The 24,373-nt window shown below is 38.5% G+C and overlaps 6 protein-coding genes across 8 annotated transcripts; 3 read left to right on the top strand and 3 right to left on the bottom strand.

The window, feature by feature from the left end:
• Positions 3,846 to 8,804, bottom strand: LOC109712334. 3 transcript variants are annotated; one of them, XM_020235848.1, is made up of 5 exons: positions 8,393 to 8,804; positions 7,980 to 8,042; positions 7,803 to 7,871; positions 7,533 to 7,707; positions 3,846 to 4,171 (listed from the first exon to the last, which is right to left on the bottom strand). In XM_020235848.1, the coding sequence occupies exons 1-4, from the start codon at positions 8,787 to 8,789 to the stop codon at positions 7,553 to 7,555; spliced, it is 684 nt and encodes a 227-aa protein (XP_020091437.1). In that variant the 5' UTR covers positions 8,790 to 8,804; the 3' UTR covers positions 3,846 to 4,171; positions 7,533 to 7,552. The 3 variants fall into 3 exon arrangements, with proteins under 3 accessions (XP_020091437.1, XP_020091438.1, XP_020091435.1); XM_020235849.1 differs by lacking the exon at positions 3,846 to 4,171 and adding an exon at positions 6,153 to 6,263; XM_020235846.1 differs by lacking the exon at positions 3,846 to 4,171 and having other exon boundaries at positions 7,230 to 7,707.
• On the top strand, positions 9,684 to 10,838 carry LOC109712430 (non-specific lipid transfer protein GPI-anchored 1-like). Its single transcript, XM_020235991.1, has 3 exons — positions 9,684 to 10,085; positions 10,157 to 10,345; positions 10,576 to 10,838. Exons 1-3 carry the CDS (start codon positions 9,758 to 9,760, stop codon positions 10,704 to 10,706), a joined length of 648 nt encoding a protein of 215 aa, XP_020091580.1. The 5' UTR covers positions 9,684 to 9,757; the 3' UTR covers positions 10,707 to 10,838.
• Positions 12,302 to 13,445, top strand: LOC109712903 (non-specific lipid-transfer protein-like protein At2g13820). The gene is made up of 3 exons (XM_020236708.1): positions 12,302 to 12,745; positions 12,843 to 12,938; positions 13,167 to 13,445. Exons 1-2 carry the CDS (start codon positions 12,433 to 12,435, stop codon positions 12,935 to 12,937), a joined length of 408 nt encoding a protein of 135 aa, XP_020092297.1. The 5' UTR covers positions 12,302 to 12,432; the 3' UTR covers position 12,938; positions 13,167 to 13,445.
• On the bottom strand, positions 14,327 to 17,720 carry LOC109712900 (protein CDC73 homolog; the record flags this gene model as incomplete). The annotated part of the gene is given in 4 exon segments (XM_020236705.1): positions 14,327 to 14,567; positions 14,660 to 14,742; positions 16,439 to 17,264; positions 17,266 to 17,720. Coding segments are annotated over 4 exon segments (1,097 nt in total), but the record flags the coding sequence as incomplete, so codon positions are not given.
• On the top strand, positions 18,046 to 19,933 carry LOC109712901 (uncharacterized N-acetyltransferase p20-like). The gene is made up of 2 exons (XM_020236706.1): positions 18,046 to 18,615; positions 19,128 to 19,933. The coding sequence occupies exons 1-2, from the start codon at positions 18,230 to 18,232 to the stop codon at positions 19,501 to 19,503; spliced, it is 762 nt and encodes a 253-aa protein (XP_020092295.1). The 5' UTR covers positions 18,046 to 18,229; the 3' UTR covers positions 19,504 to 19,933.
• LOC109712904 lies at positions 20,949 to 21,670 on the bottom strand. The gene has a single exon (XM_020236709.1). It carries the CDS (start codon positions 21,597 to 21,599, stop codon positions 21,294 to 21,296), a length of 306 nt encoding a protein of 101 aa, XP_020092298.1. The 5' UTR covers positions 21,600 to 21,670; the 3' UTR covers positions 20,949 to 21,293.

Here is a 24,373-nt window from a genome sequence, read left to right as displayed (position 1 = left end):
TTTAATTTGAATTTAAATTAATATATTATAAAGATAATGTTAGTATATTAATTTGATTACGTTTTTTATATCAACCTGAACCAAACACCGACAATGGGAATGATTTATTCCGATTCCGATTCAGGTGATGAACCAAACAAAATTAGGTAATGAGTCATTCCGATTCCGATTTCAGCTTCGTTTGATTCCGATTCCGATTCCGACTCCGACTTCGAACCAAACACACCACGTGACGCGCATTAACAAATTACTCTGTAAAGATTTTATTGTAATAGCGCATCTCACGCTACTGTGTTCTTCATCTGAAACCGAACTTAGGTGTAAGGCTACATCTTGTGATCAATCGGACTGTAAAGAGATAACGTACGAAATCTTGTTCTACTGGAGCTTTTGCCGAAGTGATCCTCTAGATTATAGCAGTTTATTAATTAGACTTTTGTAGATCTTGTCACATTCAAGCTAGGGTGTCACTTAGCCTGCCCTGAGCCAGGTGCAATATGGTATCTAGCTAGGTCCCAATGCAGTGGGGCTTCTTGATGCATGCAGGACTCAGAGACCTGTTTATATTAGCTCTCCTGTAGGTGTTCAGTGATGATGTTCAAAGAAGTGCCATCTCAGTTGCACTATTACTATAAATAGAAATATTACATTAAATCCCCTGGCCTTTTCTGTCTAGGGGCAAAAGTAGGAGCTCGAAATTCGATCTACCGCTTTGGTTGATCAAAAATTTATTTAAGCTTTCCACCGCAGCAGAATCTCAGAACTTTTTATTCATCAAATTCTTTACCAGAGACAGCTGTACAATTAGCTTCCTAAACAGAGGGACACACATGATTTGTCTATTTCGAGAGCGCGGGCCAAAGCTACAGGTAAGTTGGACCAGAATCCAGGGTGGCCAAAATAGATAAATTTGAGTACAAGTGAATTTATTGCTTTGGAAGCTTATAATTAATCATCTACAATTGGCTCACCACATTTAAGAGAAATTTAAGGCTTATCTTTCATTGGTGTGACCTAGCTAGATAGAAATGAAATTGTAATTGGGTATATAAGAGACCGTGAGCTCTAGTAATAATAACTAAATTTAAATATTTTGGACGAGTGATTTGGGTCCAACGAGTTATTATTACTAACGGGCTGAGTTGAAAATCTAACAAGGAGATTTCGAAATGGAAGGGAGTGTCATAGTCGCACATCATATAGGAGTGGAATTATGATTGGATATTATGTGTGTGAAACGGGAGTTGTGATTGGATATTATGTGTGTGGATCGAAACGGGAGTTGTAATTGAGTACTATGTGTGTAGATCGAAATAGGGGGTGTCACAGTCACACATCAGGTGGGTACAGAATTGCGATTGGTATTATGTCCGTGTTAAATAGAAAGAATTGGAATTGGGTATTATGTGCGTGAAACGAGGGTTGTAATTGGGTATGGGAATTGTGATGGAGTATTATGTGTGTGAAACAGAGGTTATGATTAGATATTATGTGTGTGGATCGAAATGTGGGGTGTCATAGTCATGCATCAGTTGGGAATGGAATTGTGATTGAGTATATTTTGTATGCGAAACAAGGGGTTGTGATCGGGCATTATGTGTGTGAATGAGAATGAGATTATGATTAGGTATTATGAAATGGGATTGGGATGGGGTATTAAGGCCGATTATTATGTGTGTGATACTGGGGGTTTGGGATTGTGATTGTGATTAAGGCTGATGAGGTTGTGGAATGGAATTGTAATTGGATATTATGTGTGTGAAATGAGGGATTGTGATTGGGTATTATTATGTAGACGTCCTCGTCAAGCATTTTGAATTCGATCTGCAAATTTAAATTTACATTTAAATTTAGTTGTAAGTTTGAATTTGAATTAAATAAAAAAATTAGTTTTATATTTTGAACTTTCCACTCAATTTTAAATTTTAAATTTTTTAAAATTACGTTTAAAATTTTGGCTTATCATTTCAATATTTTGATGTAAATTTTTAATATTTAACTTTTAGTTTGAATTTAAATTATAAATTTAATTTTATGTTTTGAGGTGCAAACTAAATTTTAAATTATTTTTATATTTTGTATTTTACATTTAATTTTATTTTAATTATCTTTTGATAATCAAAATTTTTAAATATTGAAAGAATAAATTAATCATACCGATTTCGATTCGTATTCTGAACCAAACATATTGGGAGGTTGTACCTAGACCTGGCAAACGGATGGGTTGGGTAACCCGTGGGCGGGTCATTGTACCCGTGGGTTATTTGGGCATGGGTAAAATTTACCCGCAAATTTTTGGGTAGCCAACATCTTTATCCATACCCGCCCGCGGGTGGGCGGGTGGGTATGCGGGTTACTCGTAATTTTTTTTTTCTTTTTTGTTCTTATATTTTTTAAGTACAAAACATATATATATAAGTTTTAAAAGTATATTATAACTCATTATTTAAAGTATCATAACATATAATAAAAATATTTAAAGTCTTAAAGCAAAAAAATTTCACAAAAAAGTAACACGATAAAATATTAGGGTTAGAATTTTTAGGATGAATAAATAAATAAATAAATAAATAAATATATTAATTAAAAAAATATATTTTGTAATTAAAATATATATGTGTGGGTACCCATGGGTACCCACTCGTTTTACCCATAATTTTTTGGGTTGAAAAAGTTGGTGCCCATACCCGCAAATTTGCGGGTAATCTGTGAGCACCCGCAGGTTTGGGTCGAGATTGCCGGGTCTAGTTGTACCGTTCCGTTTCCAATTTCAATCCATTCCGATTTTTATTCCGATTCTATTTTTCATTTTGAACCAAACACGACCTATGTGTATGATTAAGGCTGACGAGGACGTGAAATGGGATTGTGATTGGATATTATGTGTGTGATTAAGGTTGACGAGAATGTGAAATGGAATTGTGTTAAGGCTGACGAGGACGAATTAATGCTGACAGAGATTGTAATTGGGTATTATGTGTGCGAAACAGGGTTTGGTATTATGTGCGTGAACTGGGATTGTGATTGGATATTTAGGCTGACGAGGACATATTAACGTTGACGAGGGAGGACGTGAAATGAGATTGTGATTAGGTATTATGTGTGTGATTAAGGAGGAAAAGGATTGCGATTAAGGTATATAAGAAATCATAAATGAAATTGTGATTGGATATATAAAAGATTATAGACTCTGGTTATAGTAATTGAATTTAAATATTTTAGGAGAATGATTTAAGTTCAACAAATTATTATTACTAATGGATTGGGTCATTAGACAACTGAGATACGGTAACTATCAGCATGAGCATCCAATTGACATGTAGTTTATGTATAGAGACAGAGATGGGCTAGAATACTATTGATAATAAAAGATTTTTTTTGCTATTAAATTTTAGTTTTTGGATCAATTTTTTTCATCATTTCTAACCATTGGATTAAATATTATAATCCAATAAAAACTACTCAATCCTAGGGAGACCACTTAATTCTAAGATACTAATATCATCATAGCCCTACAATTACTCATCCAAATATTAAAAATTTGATAGTAAAAAAAGTCTTTTACTATCAATAGTATTTTAACCCAACTCTCTCTCTCTCTATATATAGATTTAACTGCCAGTATAATTCTTATTGAGAATAGCACAATACATTACATGATTGTCCATTGAAAGATTTATCTCACAAAATGAAATAGATTCATGATCCTTAGGGCATATTTGGTTCGGAAGAAATCCTGTCAAGATTATTCTATTTGGTTCATCCAGTCTATAATTTAGTAAATAACATTATAAATAGTGCAAGATTACTTTGAAAATATTACTGAACGGGAGGTGAGTATCTCGTATTACTAATGACAAATAATCTTGTATGTCATAGAAAATTATAATTTTACCCCTCCAATCCCAAACCGTTTCAATACGTTATTTTTATTTCCATGTCTCTCTCTCTTCCTCTCCCTCTTTTTCTCTATTCACATTCGCACGAACCCTTCCCCACTACCAATCTCACCGAAGTGCTGGCCACTGCAACCTCAGTCGCATCTCTGCCACCGGCATCGCCGCGGAGGTAGCCACCACTACCCACTCTGTCACCGACATCGCCGCCGCCACCCTTTCCGCTGCCAACACTGTCACGGAAGTCGCTGCCAACATCGCCGCCGCCACCCTCTCTGCCACCGGTATTTCAATTTTAAACATGAAAAACCTAATTTATTTTTTTTGTTTTAATTTTTATACCGATTTTGAAAAAATAAAAATTCTAGTTTGTTTTTTAATTTTAATTTTTGGTTTAGTTTTGAATCTATGTTCTGTCTTTTTTTATTTATTCTTATATAGGTTGAAATTAGCTTTCGGCTTTATAATATTTTTTTCATATGTGGTTTATTTATATTGCTTATTAATAAAATTAATTCCAGTGCAAATTATATCAAGTTATAGTTGACAACAAGGGCAATTTTGGAATTGACCATGCTTTACTGTCAGGATTATTTAATTTTATAAACTGAACCAAATATAGTAATTCGAGTTGGGCTGGAATACTATTGATAATATTTGACCTTTTTTGCTATTAAGTTTTTAACCCTTGAATTAGAAATTATAGAGTTAGAATGATATTAGTCCTTTAAAGTTGAGTAGTCCCCACTGGATTATAATATTTACTCCAATGGTTAAAAATGATCAAAGAAATTAATCCAAAAGCTAAAAACTTGATATCAAAAAGAGCAAATACTATTAAGGGCGTGTCTGGTTCAAGTTATATAATATTACAGAGTATTTCGATATATCCAGGTATCTTGAATTTCTAAAAGAGATTACTACTTATGCTGCATTAGCATGTTTGGTTTAATAGAGTAATTTAATACTGAATTGCAGTGGTTATAGCATTAATATGTTTGATTCTATCTATAAAATTCAGTAATCTAGACAATAAAGTATAGTCTATTCCAAAATTACCCTTAATTATATTTTGTAAACATTTTTTTTACTGTTTACAAATATTATTTTTTTACTAAATTTTATTTTAAATAATTTAATTTTTAAATTTTTAAATTTTAAATTTTAAATTTAAATATAAATATGAAATTTATAATTAAAATCCAAATATAAATATAAATATAGATATAAAATTAAATATTAAAATCAAATTTAAAATCAGAAATTAAAATACAAATTTGAATTTTAAAATTTAAATTAAATTTGAAATTTAAATATGGAATTTCAAATTTCAAATTAAAATTTCAAATGTAAATTTGAATTTGAATTTGAAATTTAAATCTAAAATTTAAATTTAAATTTTAATTTTGAAGTTTAAAAATTAAAATTTTAAAATTTAAAATTTAAAATTTAAAAGTTGGCAATTCAAAATTTTAAATTAAATTTTTTAAAATGACGTATTGAAAGGGTTTCTGGAGTTAGAAGGGTAAAATTGTTATTTTACATAATATGTAGTATTACCGGTTTTTAGTAATACAAGATACATGACTCCCCTCTCGTTAATATTTTCGGTGTAATCCTACTCGATTTGTAATGCTACATTAACGACTAGATTACATAGCGGATGAACCAAACACAGTAATCCTGGCAGGATTGCCTGTAATCCTGCCAGGATAACTCGAACCAAACGCACCCTAATAGTATTCTAACCCAACTCTGGTAATTCAATACACACTGTAATTTAGTATTATATTACTATATTAAACCAAACACAATAATGCAATATCAATAGTAATCCGATTCAGAAATCTTAGATATCTGTTTATGTAGAAATAATCTGTAATGCTATATAGCTTGAACCAAATGCGGCCTTAGTTTCAGCTTTGATCTGTCTCTGCTACTCAGCAAGCTCATCTGAGGACTACATATATATAGAGTCTTGTAGAATCATGTGAAGTATCAATGTAGCAACTTCTACATGATATGAGCAACTTACTGGACCTATACGTTTCTGACAGGTAACAACTTGGTAGAACAGCAAGAACCGCTACACCTGAATCCTATCTTGGTGCGGATCCTGATCTCAGTTCCAAATTCTAATCACTGGTATCAATAAAGATTCGAAATGTTGAAGCATCAGAGCATGCTGTTTATACTTAATATACTTTTCTGCCAGAAAACCAGGATGTATTTTACAAACGTATATAAATACAATCTCTTTTGTATTCCAAATCTACCGGCTTCGAGAACCCACAGGATACATTGCAAAGCACTGTGATCTTAAATTTGGAGGGTACACTATATGATGCTTCTCTCTCTTTCCTGGGCCTATAGAAATGCTTTTTCAGTATCAATGTTATTTTTTGATGTCAACGCAATGTTGTCTCTCAATTAATGAAAGATGATACTATTTGTAACCCAATAATGAGCTCAAGCGAGATCGACAAAAGATACTTGGAGCAGTTAACAAAAACGGAACTTAACAATACCAATTACTAGTACCAGCTAGAAATGAGGTAATTAAATAGGAACACTTGTTTTACTATATTAATAAACATCATCTTTGACACAATATCATGTATCTTTAGCTATTGTGAGTGTCTCAATTAATCATATCAACATGAATATTACCACTTTCTCATGGGGAATACACTCCCTTCTGTGTTTCTGTTGAGTCTTTTTTTGTTTCTATTGACTCTGACATGACAAATGAGTAATAAAACATGCTAAGCTTGTAGACGCAATCACAGATGTTCTCCCCCAACTTATTCTCATGCATCAACATAACTTATGTGTATCCACATTGTAAAAACAATATGCATATAAATCTTAGATATAGGCAATTAGGACTTACTACACACGCATGTCCCGTATGCAGAAGCTGTTGTTCTGCTTTTGCAGCTCCCTCTATTATTAAGCTGCTTATAGAGGAAACTTTGCCTTTCCTGTTCCTTTTTCTTTTGGCTATTGTTTTTATAAATCAAGAATAGGAATTGCTAACATACTTGCAGAAATTATGAATTGAACTTAAAACTATAGAAATTTAGATTTATGTTACATGTAGATTGTGTGCCATATTTTTCTCTATATAACCATATCTCGTGACAAAGCTACGATGTCTTTATTTGTGTTCGAGTGTGTTTCCTTTGAGGACGTATCCGACAGAGAATCCAAATTTTCTTAACATTTTAAGACAAGATATATATTCATCTACAATTCTACAATAAGATTGAGGACAGCGCCGTTGGAAATGCATATAAAATGATCTACGGATACAGATAAAAGTTCCTCTAATTTATATAAAGGTACTACGTCCAGCTAAATTTCAATCTTAATCAAATCCTCTAAAAATTTGCCGATTAGCAAATGTAACACACATCAGACGTCGTTCACTATTTGACCTGAATCCAATGAAACATACAAGGAGCCATATATGCATTCACAGTGATAATTGTTTTATTCTAATTTTGCAACTAACTATTTACAAATTGAAATATCTCTAGCAACCATTGATGGATGCAGCAACCATTCAAGAATATGGCACATTAGCATGAAATCACGAGGGTGTATGTTGCGAAGAAAAGGTAAAGAACGAACCCGTAATGTGAAAATCCAACTTAGTCGGCTGCACGACTCATCGCTTCGAAAATAAAGAATGCGAGGACAGCAAAAATGAGCGACATTGCACTGGCCAGCAGCGATCGGGCTGACGCATCCGGGCGTGGTTGTGGTGCGAGGTCGGGCTCCGACGGTTTCGGACATGCTACAGGGGCTAAGCATGCAGGTACATGTAATAGAGGTATAATTGCATGTTTCTAAGGCTTAGCATGCAGTTCAACCAATGGTTAAATGTATTGGGAAGCTTACGGCAGATCGGAACGGGGGCAGGTCGGGTCAGATTTGCAGAGGACGGATTAATGGTTTCTTCAGAACTCGCTGCGGATAAAAAAGATAATAACTTATGCGAATTGAAACCTAAGTGATTAATCTTTAAAAAAATCACTAAAAAGAGAAATAAAAGAGTAATTTTATTATATTTTTAACCTGGGCTTGGTATGCTTGTATCATTCCATGTGATGCTTCGGAACGGTGGCAACGACTGGGATTCTGTTTATGATTATCCGACAAAATTAAAGGAAACAAAAATGCAACCAAGAATTATAAAATGAAATTACGTGAAAATTATAATAGAATTTATTCAATAAATGTGACCGAGAATTCACCAGATTCCCAGCAATTTTTCAGAGTAATTTTTCGGAGTAATTTATCAAAATTCGGCAGGAATTTAACCAGTAAGAATTTGGGCGAGAAAGATAACGGAAATTGCTCAGAAAATCGTCATTAGATTAAATCGGAATGAGTAAGAACAAAGAACAGATTAAGAAAAGGCACACAAAATTAGTGAAAAAGGAACGAGAGATCAAGTGGCGAGAAGAGGATTTGGGGAAGAGTCGAACCATTGCACATCTCGGAGAACGACGAGTCCGCGGAGTCGCTAGGGTTCGGAGCTCCGCAGGAGGAGAAGAGCGAGGCGATGCGGGAGGTGTTAATCGGAAACCCTAGGAGGAGCGGGTCCCGTAAGAGGTGGCAGAGGCACGCGGCGCCACCGCCGACGAGGCCACGGAGGAACGCGTCGCAGCACGCGTCGGATGGCGCCGCCTCCGCCGCCGCCGCCGCCGCGGTGGCGTTGGCGGCGGCGGTGATCGGCGTCGCCGCCACGACGAGGGGGAGGCAAGCGGAGATCCCGACGATCTCCTCCGCGCAACTCGACGGCGCTGGCTCCGCCACTGCGGCGGCGCCGGCGCCGGCGAGCGCCGCCGCAGCGAGGAGGAAGAGGGAGAGGGTGGGATCCATCGAATCTCTCGGTTTGGTTTTGTAGGGTTGGTTAAATGACGAAATTATCCTTATCTTTAAGGAAAATGACTGAGCTGGTGCTGATCTCAAAAGCGGGTAATGGAGTTTGTAATAGGGGTAGTATCGTCTTATAAAAAGTGACGAGGCGCGTGAGCGTTCAAAGAACTGATGAAGTTGAGATGGTCCGTACAGTTGACCGGTTTTTGTGGTTCGGCTCGGCTCAAACCCAGTGCGCACACTTAGGTTCGATTCGGGTTCGGTTGCTAACGTGGACATTACTGTTTCTTCATATTATTATTAGTAATTTATTACTATTATTGCATTTGATTGAAAAAAAAAGAGACTAATACTGAAAATATCTCATTTGTAGGTATGGTGAAAATAATCTCAATTGTAGTTTGGTACCAAGATTATAGAAGTTTGGTAAACAAAAATGGGAGATATGCAAAAGTCACCAATCTTTGACCCAAGTTAAACATCAATTGATTTTACGATCTACACAACAATGAGCAACCGAAAATGTTGTCGAAACATTCTACAGTAATAATTTTAGCTTTTAGAGAAAAATAATTATTCTTTTAAGATGTTCGTACCGACCGTGTCATAAATTTGTGACGGAATTATCTTTCAAAATTCTATTTTCGCAGGGCTTGGTCCCACGAACTCAAAAACAAAACAATCCAATTGCAAATTATATATTTCTCAAAAATTCTTAATCTGTTTGTTGATTTTGCTCACCAACTTAACTTTAGCTGAATTAGTTTAGACTTTCATATGAAGCAAAACCACTGTTAAACTCCTCACCAACCATTAGAGATGTTAGACCAAGTTGGCCAGCCACCCAAAACAAGAGCTCTCTTTTCTGCTTCATTCTTTTATCCATATAAACCCTTACAAGTTCCATTGCCACTCAAACACCAACTTACACAGCTTTAGAGCTCAATCACATTCCTCATAATCGAAATCCGATGGCTCCGCGAGCGTTTGCGATCGGTCTTGCCCTTAGTCTCATGGCGGTTCTCTTGACACAGTCCTGGGCTCAGCCAATCCCGAACTGTCCGCCACCGTCTGCTAACAGCCTCTCGCCGTGCATCAGCTACATCATCGGCAACTCGTCGTACCCGTCGTCCGCCTGTTGCAAGCAGCTTAAAGCCCTCGCCCAAGAGCAAGGCCCGTGTGTCTGCACGGTCCTTCGCGGAGGTGCCGCCGCCACCCCGCTAGGGTATATAATGAACCAGACGCAGGCTTACTTGCTTCCTAGCAGCTGCAACCTGCCCACCCTCAACCAATGCAATGGTATGTTGTTTGCCTACTGTGGTAGATGTGTTTACCAGTAACCAGCTGAAGAGAGATTGGTGGTGCTGCAGGTGTCTCCGGGCCGAGCAATGCGCCAGGTGTGCCAGCTACGCCGGCTACCACGACCGCGACTTCGCCTGCTGCACCGTTGACACCAACGGACCCGAATACGTCGAACCCGAGCACAACTTCAACCCCGTCGACGCCGAGCGAGGACTCTTCGAATGTCACTCCAACTCCTGAATCGTCATTGCCGTCAGGTACGAGATCCGGTGCGGTGTAGGTCCGACGGCAACAAGGGGCAATCAAATCTCCCTAACCTGTCAACTGTTACATTTACATTGCGAAAAAAAAAAAAGAAAAAAAAAAACCAAAGATAAATGAAATTAACCTCAATCTACAGAAAGCCGAACTCGAACTCAACGGCAGTAAGAAAGTAACCAAGTTCGAAAGCGACCAAATTGAGTTTGTTACTTGATGTTTGTTGCAGGGATTGGATTCAAGTCGACTCCCACGGCTGGCGCATCATCGGCAGCTGCAGGCTCCATTAAATTGGCCCCCTTGCTCTTCTTCCTCGCTGTGTTTGTGGCCTCTTGCGGTTCAACATTCTCCGGGTTTTAAGTTTACTTGACGTATATAGATGTGTGTGTATGAATAGTGTTTGTTTTGAGACACTCTGCTGAGGTTGTGGTGGTTTGTATTGCCTTGTTTTTTGCATATAAATTCTACTGGTTTGATTACCCAAATTTGAGATATTGTTTCTTAAGTACTTCAGAACGAATTTGAAGTTGAAGCAAAACCTAGGGACGAGATTGAAGCAAAACAAACGCAGATTTTTTTAACTAAGGTTACTAAAACCTCCAAATAGTTTGTAGTTTACAACATTGTCTTGCATAGTAAGGGTGAATATTTTTTATCAACTACTAACAGTCAAAAATAAAAAAATAAAAAAAAAAGCATGTCATGCTTAAGGAAGTGATGCAGGTTGAAAATACTGTAACAAATATTTTAGCCACCAATAATATAGCCCATAACAAGAAAAGAGAGAGAATAAAAAAAAAAAAAGAAAATAAGAAAGGAAAAAAAAAAAAAAGCTACACATGCTAGATACCAACTACACAGGCACCAAAAAAATAAAAATAAAAATAAAATTAAATCTAAGACAAAATTTTCATTAACCAAAAACTCTCTAAAATCAGCCTTTGATCCCAATGACAATAAAAGAAATCTTAATCCTAATCTAAATCAAATCCCAACAATTTAGCTTTTCTTTTTCCTAATCTAACAATATCCAGTTTCGATTTTAAACTTCTATATTCATAAGCCTCTTTTATAGAGATTTAAACTTAGTTTGGTATTGAGGTAGACCTAACGCTATTAGATAGAATGGAGTTGAGAAAAAGCATATAGGGATATGCTTCTGTGTTCTTTAATATAACCGACTAACCGCAATATGCGGAACGCAATATTATGTATAAAAACAAACAGAGTATTTTTCCATCATCGTTTCTCACCGCACGTAACGCAATCTCCCCGCAATCTCAAACGAAGCCTTACTCCACAATTTCAAAGATTAAAAGAAAGAAAACTTTAATTTCTAAGTTTTTCAACTGCGTGTATAAGCTTCATTAAGATCACCTTTTAACTTCAGAAAAGCAACGGCCATCATCAGCCGCACAGCATTTCTAAAGCACGTTTGTCGTAAAGATAAGCCAGAAAATGAGACTTAGAGAAAGCATGAATTCTACCTCTCAACAGGTAAATAAAATAGATAACAAACAAATAAATTCTATTATTATATCTTAGTGGGGACAATGGAGATAACATTACTACACAAGAAATGTCAAAACCAACAAAAGATATACCCTCCACTACCCAGAAAAGATTAGCTAACCACATAATCACCAATTTTATCCACATAAAAAAGTAACCTGAAATTGACAAGACATAACAAAAGGTTAAGCGCTCCGCCACATTGATCACTCTTTATTAGAGGATGCCGAAATTATACTTAGATTCTCAGTATCTCATCAATCCGCCAAAATATTTCTATCTCGCGTTATTGATCGAATATCGTTGTCATTTTCTTACTCATCTCTAAAACTTTGTCTGCTTTTTTACTCAAAGAAATCTGTCCCTTACTGTCGCTCTCTCCTTTAACCTAAAGATAGTTATTTCCACTAAAAGAAGAAAAAACCAACACGCCCGCCCACAGATGAGACCTCCATTTCAAATCTTGCAAGAAAGCTTCAACTATATAAGAGTTCATCAGCTCCTTTTTCTCTAAACCTTAATCCTATTAAACCACCTAATCTTTTTGGGAACAAGTCACCAAGAAAATTACACTATGGGGCAACTACTGCTACTTATTACCACAATATGCGTGGCCACCTCAGGTGACCCCCTGGACTGCAGCGACGCACTTGGCGACCTCTCTCCCTGCCTTGATTATTGCACCGATGACGCCGACTACCCGTCCATCGACTGCTGTGAGCAGCTCCCAACTGTCTGCCGCGCACAGCCAGTTTGCTTCTGTGCAGTTGTCGGTGGGACGTCATCGGATTTGCTCGGCATCCCAATCGATACGGATCGCGCGGTCAACCTCCCTGATGCCTGTGATAATGATTATGACTATGGGAACTCGCATGTTGCACCTGCTTGTGAGTGCCATACTGAAAAAGACATTCTATAGAAATCATTTATTTATTTATTTTTTAACTGAATATGAGATCATTTAGTAACAACATAACAACACAGCTGTGTCGACCACATTGATGGTGAATACGACTACCTCGACGAGACCAAATCCAAGGCAAAATAAGACTAATGTGGCACCACCATCTTCTCCATGAGGTATTGCGTCTCAGATTCTGATTATAGCCATTGATCACCAAAACTGTAGCCTATGCGTCTCTAGTGGCTTCTACAAGCATGAGAGGTCTCTACACCCGCTCTTATTTGTGAAAGCCCTAAGTATGCTTTCAAAGGGTAGGGATAACAGAGAAGATCTTGTTGCCAATATTTGTTAATATGTAAACAAAAGGTTATTGAAATGACTTCTCTTAACTATATATGATGCAGGTGTTGGACGAATAATCGTCATTTCCGCATGCAAAAGGTCAAGCAACTTGACCCTGCCATGTTTTCCGTCTCATAGTTTGCTGCAGTATCAAAGTTGCCAGCTTAAGATTATACATGTCTAGTTATCCCTCTTGTGTTTTGTGGAGAGTTTTTTTACCCTGTTCCAACATGTAATAAAGTGCTTTTTCGAGGATGGATTAGATATCAGTTTGCTAGGGTAGGGGTGTGGTGTAATGAACTGATAATAAAAATGTGCTTAAGATGGTGAAGTGTTGACAATGTTCTGTGTTTACTTTCCAAAGTTGTTATCTCACAATTATTCCCAAAAGTTCCAGCATTCCAAATAGTATTTAGGTGAATCGCATCAGATAAGGTCAATGTGACATAATACCATAACAGGATTCACAAGTCCGCACATTTGCTGATTTTGATTGCCTAGTCTAAGATAGCATAGTAGACCTAGTCTGCTAAATACCTAAAAACATCTATTTATAGACTACCAAAATTTGCATCACGGCTCACAACAACCACTAACTACAGGACCTTAATCATAGGCATTCCACCTTTGCTGTCAAAGGAACCATCAGTTTTCAGTAGCGCAAAGAATAGCTTCCATTTTCTATATCATCCAGAACCAAGAAAGAAGCAAATGAGAATTGTTTCACACTATTGTATATTATAGTGGCCATATAATAGATGACAAATGTCTGTCAACTAAGCATTGCAGTTACTGAATCCGGAGAAGGTTGAAAACATGCTTATTCTGTGAGATCTATCAAGGAAACCATAAAAAAGAGTGTCTTACATCGATAGAAGATAAACTCACTACTGGAATGGTGCTTCTCAAAGAGAAGATTCTTCTTCTGTTTTTCACTAAAATGATTGCTTCAGACAACTGTACAAAAACAAAAATAAGAGAAAAAGGGGAGTAGAGAAACCAAAAGAAGAAAGATAGAGAGAGCAGTATGTGTTGACCGTTGAGTTAGCAATATGGTTATAATGAGCATAGTCTTATTATTACTGACAATGATCTGTCTCTGTTATGCTGTTTTCTAGACAGATCTTATAAATTACCTTCAGGATATACGATTTGTAAACTCCTTCAAATTCAGCAGACCAAAGAATAAACCGAGCAAATATAAATATGGTAAAAACACAGGTAACCAAGCAAAACCTTTCAGCACTTTAGGCAAGAATTGTGCAGTACATAATTAGGGATGATAATTCAAATATAAACAGACCATAATAATCCACAATCTACACTTGCGTTGAAACTAAACTCACTATTATCTTCTCAGGACACGAGGTACATCAATGCGAGCGTGACCTCATAAATGCTTCCAGCCGATCCCACACCTCAAGTGCAGCAGCTCTGTCCTGATGTCTTTTATTTTTGCTGATCTGCCACAAAAAATTAAAAAAAAACCCAATAATTAAGGAAAATAAGAAGCTTACTTGTGGACAAAGAAGATGACCTCAAAATGTCAACTTACTGAGATGATCTTCACATTCCACTGTTTGACCATCTTTGCTGATTCCACACTGTCATCCTCAAACCGAACAAAGAATCCAATGACTGCACATTATAACAGTATTTCAATCCAACTTTAGTAAGTAGCCATGCTTATTTCACTTCATTTTGTAAGAGCATGTATAGCGCAAAGCACGTATGTATCATCCACAGGCAGCTGTTACCTGTCAAGCAGTTGCAATCTAAACAAAGCATTGCCATAATTTCCAATTCGACCACAATGATAGTTATTGCAAACACAATAAGTAAAAGAAAAACCAGCGAAGAGGATTTTAATAGCATACAGAAACTCAGAGTAAGGGGGGAGGGAAGGTGAGAATAAGGAATGGACTGAAGATGACAATGGCCAGCACTTTTAACCAAACAATCTAGATAACTAACAAGAAAAAGAAAGGGGAGCATGCCTTCAGTTGGCAGGTAAAAAAAGTTGTTTTGAGAACTCGAAGAGTCTAGTTCGGGAGTGGTGCGTCATGAGAGGAAGAAACACGATGTTTATTTCCTTCACATTACATTCAAGATTAATAACCTTAACTGGATGATAGAAGAGTTACAATAGTATGAAGGCTAATCTTGTAACATCTATGTTACCATATCTATATTTTCCACCTTCAAAAATGTCCTGTCACATATGCTCAAACTACCATATTGCTATCTGGCATTACACGAGGTTCTCTACTTCCACTTTGAATAGCTTAAGTGTTTCAAAAATTCCACTGATTAACTTAAGAAATCCGGCCTAAACCCTCTACATAATGTCATCACTAAAGATAGAAATAATTTGCACCTAAAATAACAGGAAAGCTCCACAAATTTGTGTGAAGGCAGACAAGAATACGTGTACCTGTGTGACCCGCTCTTTTATAGCTCTATTATAATGCCTTTAGGAAACACAATACCGACAGGCTCTTTTGTAGCTCTATTATGATGCCTCTAGGAAACACAATACCGACAAAATTACATAGCCCAAAAGCTAATATATTATACAGAGCTATAATGATGCCTCTTCATTCTTCTTTCATGCTCTCAAGTTCGCACACAATGTGATAGAATATTTATTAAATATTTTCAAGTACTCTAATACCGCTTGTTAGGACATAAAGGAACCCCAAGCCCACATAAACAAAGATGCAACACATTAGTTCAAACACTTCCAATCTAAAAGCTTAATCTATTTAGGTCCAACAATGAGTATCAACACTCCAGCACTTCAATTAGTTTTCATAGGACCTCGACAAAAATGAATCAACCCAAGGAGTCAAGGAGTGGGATCTTCTGGGATCCTCATCATTCCTCCTGCGATCTACACTGAATTGAATCGAGGACATAGAAGATCGTGTCCTCCTTTTATTTTGGAAAGTTTGAAGACCACTTGCCGATCGGCCCGATCCTAATGGAACAAATCCATTTTGCACGACAAATGCAGAACAACATCTATCCACTCTTCTCCCTTATGAAACAGGACCTTTTATCTCACGATTGCCGTATAATGACATTTCCGATACGCCTAAAATAATGAAGTACAAAGTAGATACTAGAGACGCATCTGGGCAATTAACAATGCGCCACACACCTTGGGATCACATGATAAGATGCAGCTGATCAGGATTGTCATATGAATCAAAATTTCACTGTAATTATGTGGATGCAGCGATCGGAGGAACACACTTATGACAAGAGAATTGGTAAGAAAAGGAATCAAGCAAAAAAGGAAGGAAGATTAAGTGGTAACGATCAAACTCACTCTTGTTGAAGATCTCGACGTGGTCCTTGAACGGCCAGTCCTTGAACTGCCACTCCTTGCCGAGCACGAAGACGGCGACGACGCGGTCCCAGTCGTCGGGCTTGAGCGCGGAGGGCTTGTCCCTGACCTCGTACGCGGCCACGGCGCGGTCGCGGCTCAGCTTCTTCTGCACCGTGACGCGCTCCGGGCGCGCCCCCTTCATCGCCTTCGTCTTCACGTCCGTGGGCACGAAGACCCCGTCTTCGAGGAACTCCTTCACGTTGTAGATGGTGATCAGCGTCTGCGACGCGCTCGGCACGAGGATGATCGGGACCCCCTCCCCGACCTTCCCGGCCTTGAGCAGCGTCCTCGGCTTCGGCTCCGCGGGATCGTCCCCGGCGGCGGCGGCTGCGGCGGCGTCGGATGCGGCGGGGGGTCCGGCGGCGCCGGCGAGGCGGGTGCGGGCGACGAGGCCGTCCTTGCGCTGGAGCGCCTCGGCGCGGTGGCGCTCCTCCTCGCGGCGGGTGGCGGCGGCGAGCACGGCGAGGAAGTCGCGGTTGCGGCAGGCGAGGAGGGCCTCGCGGTCCTTGAGGGGCCGCTCGAGGGCGCGGATCATGGCGACGTAGTCGACGTCGCCGTCGCCGTCGCCGGCGCGGGCGGGGTCGTCGGAGGAAACCCCCCTGGAATGTTCAAGGGGGGCGGGGGGATCGGGGGCGGAGGGGAGGAGGTCGATGGCGAGGGCGGAGGAGGAGGAGGTGCGGCCGAGGAGGTAGTCGAGGAGGGGGCGGCGGTCGGGGAGGGTGACGGTGGGGAGGCGGCGGAGGCGGGCGGACTGGAGGTAGTCGGTNTCGCCGCCCGCCCCGAACCGGAACTCCTCCCCGACCTGCGTGATCTTCTCCAGCTCCCCCCGCGCCGCGAAGTCCCGCAGCACCGACAGCGGATCCATCCGGATCACAATCTCTCTCTCCCCCTCTCCCTCTGTGTGCGAGTGCGAGTGCGAGTGCGAGTGCCAGAGAGAGAGAGACAGGGAGCGAGCGAGGGTTTTGTTCGCTAATTAAGAGCTTTCGATTTGAGTGCGTCACGCGAGCCGTCACGGCGCAGCGAGTATGGACTATGGAGTAGTACATTAAGAGTCGTAGCGGATATCAAAATGTTCCCTAGACCGCGTCCGCCACGTCATCTGTCGACCACCTTTTTTTATTTTTTTATTTTTTGGGTTGAGAATTTGAGATTGAAGATTTTATTATTTTTAAGAATCTTAACTAACTGTGCTGAATATAATTGCTGTAAGTAAATCAATCCAGTGGCAGTTACTATACTCATAAAAATATAATAACTATTGTACTGATATTATAGTGTTTGGATTGGGAATAAGAAGAGGAATAAACTCTTATTCCCTCTTTATATTCAAACATAAATTTTTTATTAATTCTCGGATTCTTAAAATAAGCTGATATAATTATTTCCACCAATACTTTTATTTTCTATATATAACTACTCATTATTTTTCTTATTTTATATTATCTATTCAAACGTTATTTTTTTTATTCTCGGAAATAATTAAATTTTTATCTAAACATTATTTTGCTTATCCTCATACTTGTACCTATCCCTATAATAGTTAGTTCTTACTTATATTCGAACCAAACGGTATCATAAAATTTTAGTTATTAAACTTGCTTTAACCATATTTTGAATAAATTGTAGAATTTACCAAACTATCTCATTGACTAATACCTAGTGAAGTCAACTAATAAGCCGCGCTCAAAGAGGAAAGTTTTCCTTGATTGATGGCTCGTTATCCTCCACGAGATGCTCCCCGTAGAATGTTTGACCATTTTAAGCAATCCAGTGGAAGCTTCATCATCACCTTCTCTGCTCCTTTACCCCTTTCTCCCCCGCTCCCCATTCCTTCAAACTCTCCCTAGTCACACACACAACCACAGCACAAACTACACACTACACAAATTAAAAATGGAACAATCCCAGGAAGAGCCAACTAAGAAGCCGCCGCCGCCGCTACGCTCCTCACCCCCGGCAATAATCCTCCGCCGCTTCGAGCCCTCACCCTCCGACGCCACCACGCTCTTCTCGTGGGCCTCGGACCCGCGCGTCACCCGCTTCCTCCGCCGTGGCCCCGTCCCCGACTCCGACGCCGCGCTCCGCTACATCACCGACCACATCCTCCCCCACCCATGGTAATATCGAACATAAATATTAGAAATATCCTTGTTATCTGCTATCTTAAGTTTTGAAAAGTTTGTGATTGTTAATTATTTTTCAACATGATATTGCAACGGTGCGAGGAGAAGTGCAGAATTTAAATAGAATAAATTATATTTTTTGTTCTTAAATTATAAGGCGCGTGGCATTTTGATTCTTAAATTTTGATTTATTAAATTTTCTTATCCAAACTTTTTGGAATTATTGCACTAAAATTGCACAATTGAATTTAATTGGTAAAATACTAATCCACTATTAATATAGAAGTGATATAATATTTTAATTATTATCAAATTATGAATCACATACTTAACGAAATTAATTAAGTTGTCAGACTTATAATAATTCAGATAGTTGGAATCCAAACTTATAGCAAACTAAAATTTGAAAATAAAAAATATAATTTATCAAGTATAAATATTAAAAATATTACTCTTTAATAAGTTAAGCTCCAAAAGAATAACGATTGTTTCATATAATTTATAAGGTACCGCGCCATCTGCGTCCCGCCTTCGGACACTCCCGTGGGCTCTATCTCCATCAAACCCGGTCCAGTCCAGGAGAAGAACACCCGGTTCAGGTCCGCCTCAGTCGGGTACCGGCTCGCGCACGCCCACTGGGGCCGCGGCATAGCCACCGCGGCGCTCCGGGCGGTGGCGGCGGCGGCGGCGTTCGCGGAGTGGCTGCAGCTGGATCGGCTCAAGGCGGTGGCGGATGTCGAGAATTTGGCATCGCAGAGGGTGCTGGAGAAGGCAGGGTTTCGCAGGGAGGGGGTGCTGCGGAAGTACGTGAGGCTGAAGGGGGAGGAGACGAGAGACGTGGTCATGTATAGCTTGCTGTCCACGGATGATACGAACGAGTGATAGGTTTATTACTTGGGTTTGGTTGATTTATCATTTTGTGCGGGGGAAATAAACTTAGTTAAAGATATAAAATAAATAAATTTTGAGTTTGAGAACGCGGATAACTAATTTTCGGTCGCTACTTCCCACATCTGGGACTTCATCGTACCCTACCCGTGGTATCGAGCCATCTGCGTCGACGGCCAGCCCGAGGGGTCAGTTGTATTCTAGCCTGTGTCGGGCGATGACGGACGCGGGCGCTGTCGAGGCGAGATAGGCTACGCGCTGGCCCACAAGTACTGCTGGGGCCAGGGAATCCGTGATGGCTGCAGTGAAGAAGGCGGCGTGGCGTTCGAGGAGTGGCCGGGATTGGAGAGGCTGCAGGAGGGGGACCGACGTCGAGAATTCGAGATCGCCGAGAGATTTATGAATCCAGCTGAATTCCGTCTAAATAGTATTTATAACTAGTTTTACAATTTTTAAATGTCAAGAGTTCAGCGGTGATAGATAGAATTAGGGGCGGCAATCCAGCTCGCTGTTCGCGGAGCCGAGCTCGTGTTCGGTTCGAAATGAGCTCAAATCGGTTCGCTCGTGTTTAGTAAACGAGCGCGAACACGAGCTGATTTCAGATCGTTTAATAAACGAGTCGAAACGAGCTCGGATCAGCTCGCTCGTGTTCGACTCAATAACAGCTCGAATACTATATTTTATATTTATATAATTTATATTTTTATATATAAATAAATAATTATAATATAATATATATTTTTATTATTAATTTTTAGGCAAATAAAAATATAAATGCAGAGTTTAATTATAAAAAGACTGATTTATATGTAAGGAAGTTTCAACTATTAGATCAAAGTCTAAAGGTATAAATTTTATAAATTTATTTTTTATATATATTAATCTATATTTTTTTATTTTATTGTGTCGTTCGCTCAGCTCGTGATTCAGCTCGTGTTCGAACGAGCCGAACACGGAGCTGAATTTTTCGACTTCGAATCTTTAACGAGTCAGCTCGTGTTTTGGCTCGTTAATAAACGAGCCGAACACGAGCCGACCCCAGCTTGCTTGTGTTCGGCTCGTTTACACCCCTAGATAGAATAAGTTTTTATGCAATTTTAAAATTCACACCGTCAACATAATGCATGCGTATGTGGCTGATGAAACATACAACATTGAGAAGTATTTTTACAAAATTTTCATTTCATTTATTGATTAATTTCTCCTATCTTGCGTAAGTTAAACTTTTCTCAAAATCATTACCAAGATTCTTATGATTCATCTTAGTTTCCTTCCAGAACATATCAATTTGCTCTCTATAATTTTTCTCAACATATTTCCCAAGTGAAAATACCAAAATACCCTTATCCAATCAGTCTAGAACTAAATCAATGCCCATCATCATCATATGCGTCACATTGAAGACTTTCTCATCTCCAGAAGAAAATTAATTATCTCAAGCAAAATATATTTTATATGAAGCCTAGAACACTAAAATATCTCTATTAGCACAAAACCTTCTTTCTATACAACACAATGGCGAATAAAAGAGCAAAAACAAAGACGACCTAAAAGGTAAAAACGTTAAATTAGGAAAAAGATAACTAATTAAGTAGCCATGAGATGCTAATTTAAATTAAGGCCATCGATTAATCAGATACCTAACACCCTCAACCAAACTCAGAATGAATAATGTTACGTCCACTTTCATAGATTACAATGGAAATCTCATTTACTTTTAGAAGTGGGCATAGCATTATTCATTCAAAACAGGAGTACAGACGAACTGGTGCCCTGAGTGCTAGCTAGATGTCGGCCAAGTCGTCCTTTCCGGACCGCCGCCGGAGCATCTGGCGCATGCCGTCGGCGACACCGCCGGCGGGGCTCAGCTTGGTCTTCCGGCAAAAGGCCATGTGGGCCCTCAAGGCGTCTTCCAGAGGCCCGTGGGCCTTCTTCCTTTTCCCGGCCCGGCCCGCCTCGTCCCGGACCGCCTCCGAGCACAGCCCACAGAGCCATTTCCCGTTGAACGTGGCCTGCACGTTGGTTATGTACTCTTGGGTGCAATCCTCTCTTAAACCACAGCAATCGCACTTCACTGATTCAATCTCCATCTTATGGTTTATTATAGTGTGGAGGAGAGAGAAGTAATGTATAGTTGTAGTGAGAGGATTGTAAGTGAGAGAGAGAGAGAGAGAGAGAGTGGTGGGAGAGGGGGGAGAGGGAGGGGAGCTTTTTATAGGAGGTTTTTTTTTTTTTTTTTAATGATTGAGTCAGCAACAAGAAAAAAAAAACTTCAATGGAGAGACTTTTTAATCATGTCTCGTTAAGGAGTCACGGTTCACTTTTATTTCTATTCAAGAGTTATAATTCTATCCTTAGAATTTATTTTATTTTTTTTAGATTTTAGTATTAAAAAATACTCAATAAATTATTTGATGGAAGCAAAACTAACACGTTGCATCAAATCGGAGATTCTTCAACGAGACATGGAGCTACCCATTGAAGTTTTTTTTCTAGCAGGTAAGGAGTCATATATTTGGGGAAATGCTTTGGTGCTTCAAAAAAAAAAAAAAAAAAAAAAAAAAAAATCCGGCTCAAAGATGGAAACATGTGGAATAGTTGGGCTAGTTTGGCCCAATGCAACAGATTGNAAAAAAAGAGGATAAATTGCAAGTTTCATCCCCAAACCATTGGTAGGTGACACTTTATTTCTCAAATATTAATTTGTTATAATTTTTTATTTAAACTTTCAAAATTGTTACAATAATTATATTACTTTTACATTAGCAATACATTAATATTTAGTAAATTAAACTGAGTTGTGAGAGCTGATTATAATAATTTTAAAAGTTCGGGCTAGATGTTATAATAAATTAAATTTTAACGACTGAAGTATCACCTGCTTCATAGTTTGAGAACCAACACACAAAAAGTTTGTTGTTTTTGTGTTGGTGGATTTTATGTCCCATTTTGCACTGTGTGCACAAATCAATAAAAATCCTTTACATCATCTATACCAACATATCAGTGTTATTTAAACTTAGCGTTTCACGGGAGCTTGTACCAATACTCCCTCAAAATATTGTTACAAGTATTCCAAAACACCATCATTATGGATAGCTGATGTGCCGGTATACTGATATATCATATACAACTTGACTCATGCATCACCAGCTGCACAAAGTCGATTGGTGCACGACATATATGTTATCAAACCGTGTTCATCAGTAGCCTATAAGAGCAGCATTCTGGAGAACTCGCAGCGGCGCGCATTTAATTATTGAGAAGAAATCATGAGCCGGAATTTACTGCATGTTCTAAGGGCGAGATATGAGACAAGAGCAGCATTCTGGAGAACTGCAGGGTGGGTGTGTTGGGCTCACTATATTTGTTCTCTTCACATTCTCTCCCGAACTACAAAAAAAGATTTTGTTTTGGACCTATTTTTGCAAGGAAAAAAAATTCCTTAACCACTAATGGCTATCATTAACTACTTCATCAAATTTGTAGCTATGAATATCATCTCTGTTTCTAAATGTCTACTACTTTTCGAATACGTAGAGAAGCTTGTCACGCGCTTCGTGAATTGCTCGCCAAAGTTCGCGCAGTATCCGTCTTTCTGTTTGAAGATGGTCAGACTTGCTTCCATCTTAATTCATCTCTTTTTCTTGTTTTCTTGCACTTAGTCTTTAAAGGTATAGAAGTCCGGACCAACAAAAGCAAGACAGACTTATCCATTTTCGAACAGAAAAGCGGCCGCTACATTAACTTTGGCGAGCAAAATCACCGAGTCCGTGACAAGTCATTCTTAAACTCGGAGTTATAATTATTAGCCCCAATTCCCATTACCTACTATCGATCGAGTAAAAAAGTTGCTCTAAAAACTAAGCCAATCAGGCACTGTTTCATTTTTTTTTTTTTAACTAGCGAATGAAAGCATGTTTTTGCGTTACCAAGCCACTAATAATTGTAGCCATGCAGCTAGGTTACAAGAAAATAAAGGCATAATCTTACTTATCAACATGAACATCTTTAGTTTAGACTCTTTTTTTTTTTGAGAAATAGTTTAGACATTTTTAAGTAAACAAATCATGTGCTTTGTACATGAATATGCATATCTTCATTAATCATGCATATGTATAAGACAAGGAGCACCTACCACATTGTTTAATTGGTGTCACAATCTAAATAAATCAAACCTAATTGCTTATTAGATTCTTCCTAGTTAGCAGTGCGACCCAACTTTCTTTTATAGAAGTGATAATTGGTGTTTTGATTTGGCTATGTGACATGGGCTTTTTGATTTTTTTTTTTTTTTTTTGTTTTTGGTTGACTCAATATATCAATTTTGATTAGAGGTGAGCAATTGCTCTAACCATTTCTCTCTTGTGATACATAATGGGGACAGTCCCCAGGACAAGAAGATTATAAAATTTATTCTCTATTATGTAAAATGCACTAATTTTAAAGTAATGCGCTAGTAGGTGAATTTGATGAAATTATTATGTACATAGCTTGTTTATGAAGCAAAATGATGCTTAATCAAATTATTATGCATCTTTTCCTACAAGTGATGTGGATAGTTGTACATAAATATATGGTTGGCACTAACTTAATTAGCTCATTAATTTGTGTTCCAACCATTAACTTGTGGTTGCTTGGAAATATTAAAAAAAAAAAAAAAAGAGTCCACGTGGATCACAATTAGACTCTAAATATGTCTCTATCGTGACAAAGTGGATAAAGTTTTCATAGAGGAGTTCGAAGCACTTTACTCATTTGGATTGGACCTAGCTTTTGCGTTATAAGAGAGCTCATTGAAAACTATTATTATTGTTCACTTTATTATCAAAGCCATGTAACTTGCATGACTTTTTGTTGTGTC

This window comes from Ananas comosus, linkage group 7, assembly GCF_001540865.1.
Source record: "Ananas comosus cultivar F153 linkage group 7, ASM154086v1, whole genome shotgun sequence".
In the NCBI taxonomy this organism is placed as follows: domain Eukaryota; kingdom Viridiplantae; phylum Streptophyta; class Magnoliopsida; order Poales; family Bromeliaceae; genus Ananas; species Ananas comosus.
The sequence above is the reverse complement of the archived record's forward strand: the minus strand, read 5'-3'. Positions and strand labels throughout refer to the sequence as shown.

Excerpts from the sequence above, each read along its gene's own strand:
- LOC109712904 (XM_020236709.1), bottom strand. The coding sequence starts at position 21,599 with ATGGAGATTGAATCAGTGAAGTGCGATTGCTGTGGTTTAAGAGAGGAT.
- LOC109712334 (XM_020235848.1), bottom strand. The coding sequence starts at position 8,789 with ATGGATCCCACCCTCTCCCTCTTCCTCCTCGCTGCGGCGGCGCTCGCC. Across the intron at positions 8,043-8,392 it reads GTTCTCCGAGATGTGCAATG|AATCCCAGTCGTTGCCACCG; the intron begins GTTCGACTCTTC and ends AATCATAAACAG. Across the intron at positions 7,872-7,979 it reads TACAAGCATACCAAGCCCAG|CGAGTTCTGAAGAAACCATT; the intron begins GTTAAAAATATA and ends TTTTATCCGCAG.
- LOC109712430 (XM_020235991.1), top strand. The coding sequence starts at position 9,758 with ATGGCTCCGCGAGCGTTTGCGATCGGTCTTGCCCTTAGTCTCATGGCG. Across the intron at positions 10,086-10,156 it reads CACCCTCAACCAATGCAATG|GTGTCTCCGGGCCGAGCAAT; the intron begins GTATGTTGTTTG and ends GTGGTGCTGCAG. Across the intron at positions 10,346-10,575 it reads TGAATCGTCATTGCCGTCAG|GGATTGGATTCAAGTCGACT; the intron begins GTACGAGATCCG and ends TGTTTGTTGCAG.
- LOC109712903 (XM_020236708.1), top strand. The coding sequence starts at position 12,433 with ATGGGGCAACTACTGCTACTTATTACCACAATATGCGTGGCCACCTCA. Across the intron at positions 12,746-12,842 it reads CTCGCATGTTGCACCTGCTT|CTGTGTCGACCACATTGATG; the intron begins GTGAGTGCCATA and ends ATAACAACACAG.
- LOC109712901 (XM_020236706.1), top strand. The coding sequence starts at position 18,230 with ATGCTCCCCGTAGAATGTTTGACCATTTTAAGCAATCCAGTGGAAGCT. Across the intron at positions 18,616-19,127 it reads CACATCCTCCCCCACCCATG|GTACCGCGCCATCTGCGTCC; the intron begins GTAATATCGAAC and ends ATAATTTATAAG.